This window comes from Psammomys obesus, unplaced genomic scaffold (assembly GCF_907164565.1).
Source record: "Psammomys obesus unplaced genomic scaffold, mPsaObe1.curated_primary_1811, whole genome shotgun sequence".
Classification (NCBI taxonomy): Eukaryota; Metazoa; Chordata; class Mammalia; order Rodentia; family Muridae; genus Psammomys; species Psammomys obesus.
In genome coordinates, this window is record NW_026591560.1 from 488,247 (window position 1) to 497,716 (window position 9,470).

Consider the following 9,470-nt stretch of genomic DNA (forward strand, 5'->3'; position numbering starts at 1 on the left):
CTCCTCCTTCTTGTCCCTCCTCTCCCCTGCAGCCCCCAGTATCCCAGCGCTGGGCACTCATCTTCTTAGCAAGAGCTGGAGAAGCCGCTCAGCGGGGCCAGACCTCTTTCTCACCTCCCTAGGGCCCTGCCCAGCCCTTGCCTTTGTGAGCAGCCAGCCTGGCAGCCAGCAGTAGGGGACTCAGCAGCACAGTGGCCTTGCCCACTGGGCCACAGGCGCCAGTCCCAAGTGTCTGCCTAATAACACACTTTTGACACAGTGAGCCTCTTAAGAGGCTTTCCATCTTCTCAAGACAGATAGTATGGCCTTTATCTCCATCTTCATTCTGACATCCCAGTCATTGGCACAAAAATTTCTCCCAGCCCCCATTCTAGTAGCGAGCTTGAGCCTGGCTGTGGGCTGGAAGGGGAGCAGCTGATGCTAGGCCGTGTGCTGGGTACATGTGCCTGCACAGCCACACCCTCCTCCCCCAGAGCTGGGGCTCCTTCCACCAGCACAGAGCTCCGGGAATATGGGGAGGGACAGCCCCCTGCTGGGATTCCTTGTCAGAAAGGGGCAGTGAAGCTGCCAACGTGAGGCACTGCAAAGCCTTGTTGGCCTGCAAATGACTAGCAGGTAGCTTTTGGGTTTGGGTCCTGCCCACCCACTGGTGGCATGTCCCCAGACCCAACCTCACCTGGGTCTGCAGGGTGGAAGGAGCGAGAGATCCCAGACTAAACTCTCCCTCGCTCTGTTTTTTGAGGAACCTGAATGAACCTGAAAGCAAAGACCGAGTGGAGACGCTCAGGTGAGAGGGCCGGAGCCAGCACTACTGGCCCTGCCCAGGACACCGGGCTTGCCACAGCCTCCTGCTCTCTTCCTCTTGCCACTGGCTCTTTCTCTAGCGATTCTGCCCTGCCTCCTCCTTGGGGGCTCCCTTTCCTCAGAAGATCTCCCTTTCCCACACCTACCTTCAGTAGTTCTGAGCCCTGTTTGGGTCATGGTGCGTTATGGAACCAGAGCCCTGGCAGGGTGGGGTCACTCTAGGTTCCCACCCCTGCTGGCCTTGCTGCTCATCCTTATCCTCATGTAGGACAGTCTGCTTGGTGCTTCTCAGTGCACTCGTTTCCTGCCTGATCCCCTAAAGAAAAGAACCAGTAACAGCATGGAACGGTCACCCTACCCCAGCTGATTTCTTCTCACCCCTCCATCCTGAGAGACAAGAGCCAGAGGCCTCCCATATCCCATGTGTCACTCCAGGACAAGGGACCAACTGCTCCCTCTTCCAGCCGTTGCTGCACTCTTTCCTGCTTTCCTCTCCGGCCTCAGGGTCTGTCTGCCAGGGTGGTTCCCCTATGGGAGGGATATCTCAGCCCCCATTTTATGCCTCCCTCTACCCTCTTCACAGACCTCACGTGGTAGGCAGTGGAGGCAATGACAAGGAAAAGGAAGAATTTCGGGAGGCCAAGCCTCGTTCCCTGCGCTTCACATGGAGCATGAAGACCACGAGCTCTATGGAGCCCAATGAGATGATGCGGGAGATCCGCAAGGTGCTGGACGCCAACAGCTGCCAAAGCGAGCTGCACGAGCGATACATGCTGCTGTGCATGCATGGCACACCAGGCCACGAGAACTTTGTGCAGTGGGAGATGGAGGTGTGCAAACTGCCCCGGCTGTCTCTCAACGGTGTTCGGTTTAAGCGGATATCGGGCACCTCCATGGCCTTCAAAAACATTGCCTCCAAAATAGCCAATGAGCTGAAGCTTTAACAGGCTGTCGGGAGGGGGGCAGCAGAGACCCACCAGTGGACTTGGCTGCTTGGGCCAACCCTGCATCCCCCTCTGGGAGAAACTGCAGGATGAATTGGTGTGTCTCCCCTGCTGGCACTTGTCCCCTTCCAGGCCCTTTACAGTTTTTTCTTCCATGTTTGTGGGGGATGGGAAATGGTTCTTCCCCTCTCACATTCACCCCTGCCCAGAAGCCCCCCCTTCCCCTCTCCCCGTACAGGAGGCAAAGAAGGGGAAGGGGTGGGGGGGGGCAGGGCTCCCCCTCGGTACTGCGGTTGCACAGAGTATTTCGCCTAAACTAAGAAATTTTTTATTACCAAAAAGAAAAAAAAAAGAAAAAAAAAAAATCCCAGCGGCCACCTTTCCTCCCTGCCCCATTGGGACAGTCAAGACTGGATCTGTGGGGTTCCTGGGAGGGTGGCTCAGGGCTGGAACACTCTCAGGCAAGAGTGGTGGAGTTCCCTGGCAGGCCCTCCGCCAGGCCCACTTTGGGCTTCTCCCCTCTCCCCACTTCTTTCCCCTCTAAGCGACCCACCAGAGGTGGCCTTCCCCTGCCTCCAGGCCCTTGGGCTACAGGCCTTCACACTGGGGCCCGGTGGGGGTTACTGCACAGCCCTGGAGAGGGTGGGCGGTGGGACCCTGGCTCCCTCCATACCATATCCTCTGCCCTCCTTCCCCAGAGCTGGGCATTTCCTTTCATGAGCTGCTGTGGGGACATTTGTTCCCTCCTCAGAAGTCTGTGCCATCTTCTCCCACCTCTCCGGTGGAAGGCGGGGCTGACCCCAGTACTGGGAGAGGGGAGGGGATTGGGCCATGGATTCTCAGCCTCCAGGGGGCCGCTTGGGAACAGGGACACAGGCTTCTCCGTTCTGGGTGTCTTTGTCTGAAAGCACAGCCCCTCACCATCCCCCCTACTGCTTCCCCTTCCTTGGCATTAATCTGGGCACCGTTCTCATCTCTCAGCCTTGCCTTTTCTTCCTGGCGCTGCTGCCCCTCCTCTCAGGAGACTGTCCAGGGCCTCCATGGCTGCCTGGCGGAAGGCTGGATTGGGCGGCAGGGCCAGGAACCTCTGTCCTCCACAGGGTGGGGCAAAGTGACTCCTGCTTGCTAACCTCCATGGCCAGTGTGTGAATGGGTGGCTATAGGCGCTTGGCTGGTGGTGGCCACTGCATCCCTTAATTTATTTCTCTGCTGTTTCAGTTCCTGAGAAATTGGGGGAGTCCCACAGAGGCTGCCCCTGCCCTCACCTGAGTTGTATATTTTTTTTTTGTGATGGGTTTTTTTTATTTTATCTTATTTTTTTCTTTTTTTTTTTTTTTTGTTTCGTTTTGACTTACGATGACTCCACCCCTAGCCCCAGTGTCGTCCTGTCACTCCCCACCCTCACCCGTTTATCACCCTGGCTCCCAGACCAGGCCAGACTCAGCCACATGTTGGGTCCTTGGGTTCCAGGAAGAAACCTTGCCAACCTCAACCCTCCAGCCCCGTGCTCCACTGGCTATGGCTCAGACCAAGGGCTCCTCCTCCTCCTCCCTCTTGCCCTATGGAACAGCCCGGGTGCTCCAAGGGGGCCGGGAGGGCATGGCTTGGCTCCCAACGAATGGGGTGGGGGCTGGGACACCCAGGCAAGGTGGCCCCTCCCTGCCTAGCCCCCTCTTCCCCCACCCTGCACTTAGTTTCTCCTCTGGATCAAACACGTAATAAAGAGAATGTTTGGAATCTGAGCTACTGCCTCCTGTTCCTTCTCCCTGCTGGGCAGGGACCCAGTACTCAACCCCACTTGCACAGGCACACAAGCACACCCCCACCCGCAGGGCAAGATGTGGCCTAGCCTGCCTGCCTTGCAGAAGAGAACTAGTTACTGTCTAGATCCTAGGGGAGGCCAATGCTGGATGGCCAGATCCCTCCCACCCTCAGCACAGACATGAAAGGCTCATACATTTAAGATGTCGCATTTATTTCTTTTTTAAAAATGTTGAAAAATAAACCCATGTCTGTGTAAGTCCCCAACCCTCCTTTCTCCAAGCCTTTTCAGGGTGGACAAAGTAGACCTCCTCACAGCTTCTGACATTCTTCCCACGGGGTCTCTGGCGTCCCCACCCCAGTACCCTCCCACTGCACCTGACTTATTGCTAAAAGGAGGGAAAGGTGAATGAGGCCAGCAAACCCAACTGGCCTCTCCCCCATCCCCCATGCTAAAGTCACTACCCCCACACAAAGGGTAGGCCCAGAGGCCAAGCCCTAGGCAGGCAGGCAGGCAAGGAGGCAGCCATTCCAGTCACAGCCAGGAAGCAGAGTCCCTGCAGATCCTGAGCTCTAGCCCCTGGCTGGGGGTTGACAAGCTCAGCTGCCAGGAACACATGCAGAACCCACAGGTCCAATCTGTGCCAACTGGCAGCTCTGGGTATTTGAAAGACCTGGCAAGAGCCCTAGTCCCTTCTGTCCTTAGTGATGCCAGCAATATCCAGCCAAAGGCTTCAGGAGCTTCTGGGCAGTGGAAGATCCAGGGCTCAAAGTGAGGGTGCAGGGGGCTCCAAGGGGGCTCCAATCAGGGTGGGTGGAGGCTGAGGCCCAGGGCGGGCACTGTGGCGAGAGGCAGCCAGGGCAGGGCGGATGAGCGGTGGTGGGGGCTGGTTGGGGGCCAGCCGGGGTTGCAGGAAGCGTCCCTGCTGCAGGGGAGGTGGCTGGCGGAGCAATGTGGGAGCTGTGGGCAGAGGTGGCCTCAGCAGTGGAGGTGGCTGGGAAAGCGAGGTGGGCGGCGGAGGCGGGGGCGGCGCAGGGGGGACTGGGCGGGGGACTGATGTTGAGACAGATGTAATCTGTACCTGAGGGGAGAGAAAAGAGTGAGGAGGCTGTTCCTGCACACTGGCCTCTCCTCTCTGAAGACTACATCCCCTGCTTCTCACCTCATCATCTTCTTCTAGGGCTGGGGCTGGCACGGGAGCCCCTCGCCTGGCCTCTTCCACGGGGACTGGAGCTGCAGGGGCCCCATCCTGCTCAGCCTCCCATTCTTGTAGCACCTCTTCCAAGTTGAAGCGGCGACGGTAGCTCACAAAGAAGGTCTTCACTTGGGTCAAAGTCTTGTTCCCAATCACCTCTGCAATAGCCCCAAAGTCTTTGCCATATCTACGAATAGCTGCAAGGGTCAAAAAGGGCAGCAGACTGTAAATGCCCCTCCGGACTACTTACTTCCCCTCCACTTTCAGCTCCTGGAAAGGTAAGAGAGGTTTCTAGAGTACCGAGGTCTCTAGAGTTCTTGGTACTAGCCATGGCCTGACCTACCTTGTACAGCCAGAAGTTGCTCATCTGTGGTCCAGCGGGAGTTGAACTTGGTATTGGCCTGGAAAGCAGGAAGCAAGGAATATAAATAACCATTATACTAAAAATATGGAAAGGGAGGGAGGGGAAAGAGAGATGGCTCACAACCTCGGGTATCTGGTGCCCTCTTCTGGCCTCCACGGGCAGCAGATACACATATGCGCTTACACAGATACAGGCAAACACTCATACACAGAAAAAAAGTCTTTAAAACTGTGTATGGAAGCTAGTTAGCAGGTAAAGGCTTCTTCCACCAAGCCTGATGATTTGTTGGATCCCCAAGACCCACAGCATGGAAAGATAGAACCGATCCCTGCAAGTTTTAGAAAAATGTATGATTCCTAGGTGAGCCCTGGCCCTCCCCAGTTGTCCTGCCTCTGGGGAAAACCCTTCTGCACCCCAAATAAACAGAACAACCATACCTCAGGCGGGCGGAGGGGGTCAATGCCGCCCTCCAGTGCTTGGCGGAGGCTGCTGTTGGTCTGCTTCATGCTCTGAACCTACAAAGGTCAAGAAGGAGAAAAGAGCAGGGACATCCGCATCCCACGAAGGCCAGCACCACCCCCTCACCCAGGCCCTCCTTCTCCCAGGAGAGAACTGGGCTCCCACCACCAGGCCATTCCTTCCTTACAACCTCAGAACACTGGTGACTGGGCTATGTTGGCAGGCCTTTTTGTTTGAGTTACTGGTGTTTTGTTTTGTTTGGAGGGACCCACTGACCTCAAACTTGTTATAAAGCTGAGGCTAGCCTTGACCTCCTAATTCTCTACCTCCACCACCCAAGTGTCAGGATTACAGGCGCTTACTGCAGCACCAAGCTTTCTTTTTCACTAAGACCAGGTCTTGGAGCTTGCTAGGCCAAGGGGTGAGACAGTTAGGCAGATAAAGGTGCTTACCACAAGCCTGAAGACTTGAACTTATCCCCCAGACCAGGCTGTGTAAAGGTGGAGAGAGGCACACAGGCACCACAGGGCGTGTGCTCGTGTGCACGCTATGTACACATACATCTTGCACGGCCTTTCTTGCCACTGATCCTGATCCTGAGTTTGATCACTGACTTGAGTTTGATCTCAAAGTTATCCTATTACAGAACAAATTTGAGACTATCCTGGGATACAGGAGACCTAGTTCCCCATTCCAAAAAGAGGCTAGGGAGCTGGCAGGGTAAAAGCGCTTGCTACAAAGCCCAAAGACCTTAACCTGATCACCAGAACTCATATAAAGGTAAACAGAGAACCACAGGAGTATCATGGTGTGTGCATGCATGCATGAGCACACGCGCACACATACACACAAAGCAGAAAAGAATGTCAAGTTATCCTACGTTCCTGACAGTGGGACAGAGCCAGGCTTGGCACTGCACCATCTCCCTTATACCTCAGCTGCCTCATCACAGGTCTCAGGAACTGATGGCCCCCTTTCCTTGGGCCCCCACCTGGCGCTTAAGAGAGATGAGCTGTGAGTCGAGACCTCGGAGTGTGAGGTTAGCGAGGTCTGGGCTTCCCGAGACTGCAGTGAGGCCTTCAGGGCTCAGGTACATGCCCTTGGGCGGACGTCTCCGAGTTCGAAGCGGGTGGTGGCGGTACTGAGACACCTGGACCTCCTTCTTCCCAGGACCAGGCCGTGCATTCAGAGGTCGAGATGGCAGAGGCTGAAGGGAAAGAATACTGTGTGCAGTCTGGGGACAAGCTGAGGAGTGGGCAGGGCAGAGCAGCCAGGGAACTCACCTCTCGCTTGGGGTCTCCAGTATCTGGTTCTCCCTCACTCACAGTTCCTCGTCCCTCTTCAAGTTCATCACTGCTGACACAGGGCCATGGAGAAAATGAGGGAAGGCCCAACCCAGATTATTGTCAGACCCCTGCCCCCTACCAGCAGCCCCCACCCCCACCTGTCTTCTTTGTCCTTGCGGCCACCCAGCCGCCTGGCCTGCCTGTCCATCACACTAGTTCGACTTCGGGTCTTCTTCCAAGAGTAGTAATACTTCACCAGGCTGGGAATCAGCTTGTCAGGTAGCTGGGGAGGCAAGGCCAGAAATAGGAGTCCACCTGAGACTCTGGCCCCAGGTAAGCTGTTTGGGACTGATGAAGGGCTGAGGAGCACTAGATGGACCATGGACGTAAGCTTACCATCTGCTGGATCCGCTGGAAGCACTTGCCATGGAATCCAAAGGCCTGTTCAAACAGCACCTTGTCCTCTACCGTCCACTCATCAGGGAAGGGGGTGAAGTTGGCGAGGTCAGCCAGCGATTTCTCCACATCATGTTTATGCCACAGAAGCATACCGAGTGCCTGGCCCAGGACAGAAGCAGCTCAGGTTCTGCCACCCCAGTACTGTATTACCCTGTCCCACTCCCATCCCTCAGGACCCCCAGCCCACCTGCTCAATGTTGTAGCCATGCTTCTCCTTGGCCATGGCAATGTACTTGTCAACTGTAAGGGGAAGGAGGGGGGTCACTAAGGGGAATGCCCGCCAAAGCAAGGACCACTTGTCGGCCTATAGCTGCCTTCTTTATATTGCCCAGGCTGGTCTCAGGCTCCTAGGCTATAGCAATGCGCCTACCACAGACTTCCATGTAGATGGGACTAACAGCCCACTTCTAAGGAAGAGCTGGCTTGCGGACAGGACCTGGAGCCGGGCTCCCAAGACTGAGCCTGACTGGGGCCCACCCCACTCACGTTTGGCATCTGATACACAGTGGTTGGGGGACCACACCAGCATCCCCTTCAGCTCCTTGTTGCTATAGCGCGCAGGGCTCTCTGAAAAGCAGAAGAGCAGAATTAGTCTGGTGGAACTCACAGAAACAGGACACCACTGAGCAACACAGTCAAGCTGGAAGGTGAGGCCCAGAAGGGAAGGAGGAGCAGAGACCCAGACAAGAAAGCAGAGCAGGAAAAGTAACAGTGCCACGGGGCCACCCACCCCGCCCACCGCCTGGCCCTCAAGCAGGAAGCAGCCAAGAGTTCCCAGGTGGGGCTGCAGGCCAAGCCATCAGCCTCCACCCCTCCCTCCATGTCTGTCCTGCCACTCACCAGGCTTGCACTCTGGAATTACTGCTTGGTAATTGGTTCCAACACGGATCATGCTGTCTGTGGAGCCAGAGGAGGCAGTCAAGACTCCAGGGAAGTGGGGGGAAGGACATGGTGGGAGAAGTGGCTCATCTGGAGTTCTCCTTCCTGACCGCTCAGGGGCCCCACCTCCCAGGAGACTTCCTTGATGGTCGCCCTCCCTCCCCCAGCTACCCTCTGAGACAGAGGGGACTAGGAGAGAGGGACCCTGCCTAGTCATGGCCATGGGGGGAGGGGGAGGTTAAGAGGACACTTTAAAAGCCCAGGCCAGAGCAAAGTGCTTTGTTCTGGCTGGGGGTGGGAGCTTGGAGGGCTGCCCCTAGACCTGGACCACAGCCTTGCCAGGAACCTGGGACTCCTCCCCACCACGAGCTTCACAGCCCCGCATGGAGGTGTCTTTCCAGCCCCTGATCCAATCACACCTCAATCCCCTGCAAGGCTGTAAGGTACGAGGGACCCAATCCATCTCAGTGAGGCACCCTAAGCACCCTCAGCGACTGAGGGCAGAAGGAAGGTGGGTGGTCAAGGGCCCGGCTTGTAGATTTCCCGTGCCGGCAGCAGTAAGCATGAGAAGGCAGAGGCTGCAATCCAGGAGCGGCAGAAAACCATCTGTGGTTTGCAACTCTCCCCATCCCCACCTTCCGTGTTCCCTCCCCGGACCAGCGCGCCTTTAACCCTAGGCCACCAGGGGCTCACCGTGAGAGTGCTCCTCCTCGCTGCTGTCATCCTCCGAGTGCGGCTGTGCGCCGTTGGGTGCCGTCTTGGCCCGACTTCGGGACAGGATCCCGGAGCCCGCACTGGGCTTCTCCATCACTGAGGGCATTACCCTGCCCGGCTGCCCCGGGGGGCGCAGGAGCCTTTGGAGAGCGCCGGAGCTTGCCGCGCTTGCCTCGAGTGCCGCGCCCGGCCCGGCCTGGAGGGGTCGCCACTGAGGCTACGAGAGGCGGGAGGTCAGCGTGGCTAGGGTCCGAGAGGTCGAGGGCCCGGAGGGCAGCCCTAACGCTCACTGCGACCCCCACGGGCGAGGACGGCAGAAAAGTTTGTGAAGAAGTGGGGATGGGGATACGTGGGGGACGGCGCGGCCGGGGGCACGCTCGCTCCGTACGCCCCTCAGGGTTGGGGCTCCCCCCGGGAAGAGTCGGGGCGCGCTGCCCTCGGGGAGCCCCGGAGCCGCGCCGCGCGCCTGCCCACGCCGTTCGGCGGGCGAGGGCTGCCGCGCAGTAGCCGCCGCTGCGGACTCCGCGTCCCTCGGTTGTGCCGAGGATGCCCCGGTCCCCAATGAGGGGACCCTGCCCGACCAGACCCCACGGCAGCCACGCCA

At 57.6% G+C, this 9,470-nt stretch overlaps 2 protein-coding genes across 9 annotated transcripts in view; one reads left to right on the forward strand and one right to left on the reverse strand.

The window, feature by feature from the left end:
• The window catches only part of Mark2 (microtubule affinity regulating kinase 2), a 65,530-nt gene extending 62,040 nt beyond the window's left edge, over positions 1–3,490 (forward strand). For all 6 annotated transcript variants that reach the window (XM_055610497.1, XM_055610493.1, XM_055610498.1 and 3 more), the window contains 2 exons: positions 743–787; positions 1,388–3,490. In XM_055610497.1, the coding sequence (XP_055466472.1) occupies positions 743–787; positions 1,388–1,748 (406 nt within the window). In that variant the 3' untranslated portion in view covers positions 1,749–3,490. The remainder of the gene's footprint in view (positions 1–742; positions 788–1,387) is intronic.
• Positions 3,491–3,720: 230 nt separating this feature from the next.
• Rcor2 (REST corepressor 2) lies at positions 3,721–8,985 on the reverse strand. 3 transcript variants are annotated; one of them, XM_055610503.1, is made up of 12 exons: positions 8,846–8,985; positions 8,114–8,170; positions 7,760–7,840; positions 7,461–7,513; positions 7,211–7,372; positions 6,973–7,097; positions 6,812–6,881; positions 6,520–6,735; positions 5,507–5,584; positions 5,049–5,106; positions 4,673–4,902; positions 4,217–4,591 (listed from the first exon to the last, which is right to left on the reverse strand). In XM_055610503.1, the coding sequence occupies exons 1-12, from the start codon at positions 8,970–8,972 to the stop codon at positions 4,277–4,279; spliced, it is 1,572 nt and encodes a 523-aa protein (XP_055466478.1). In that variant the 5' UTR covers positions 8,973–8,985; the 3' UTR covers positions 4,217–4,276. The 3 variants fall into 3 exon arrangements, with proteins under 3 accessions (XP_055466480.1, XP_055466478.1, XP_055466479.1); XM_055610505.1 differs by lacking the exon at positions 4,673–4,902 and having other exon boundaries at positions 3,721–4,591; XM_055610504.1 differs by lacking the exon at positions 8,114–8,170.
• Between the last annotated feature and the right edge of the window lie 485 nt (positions 8,986–9,470).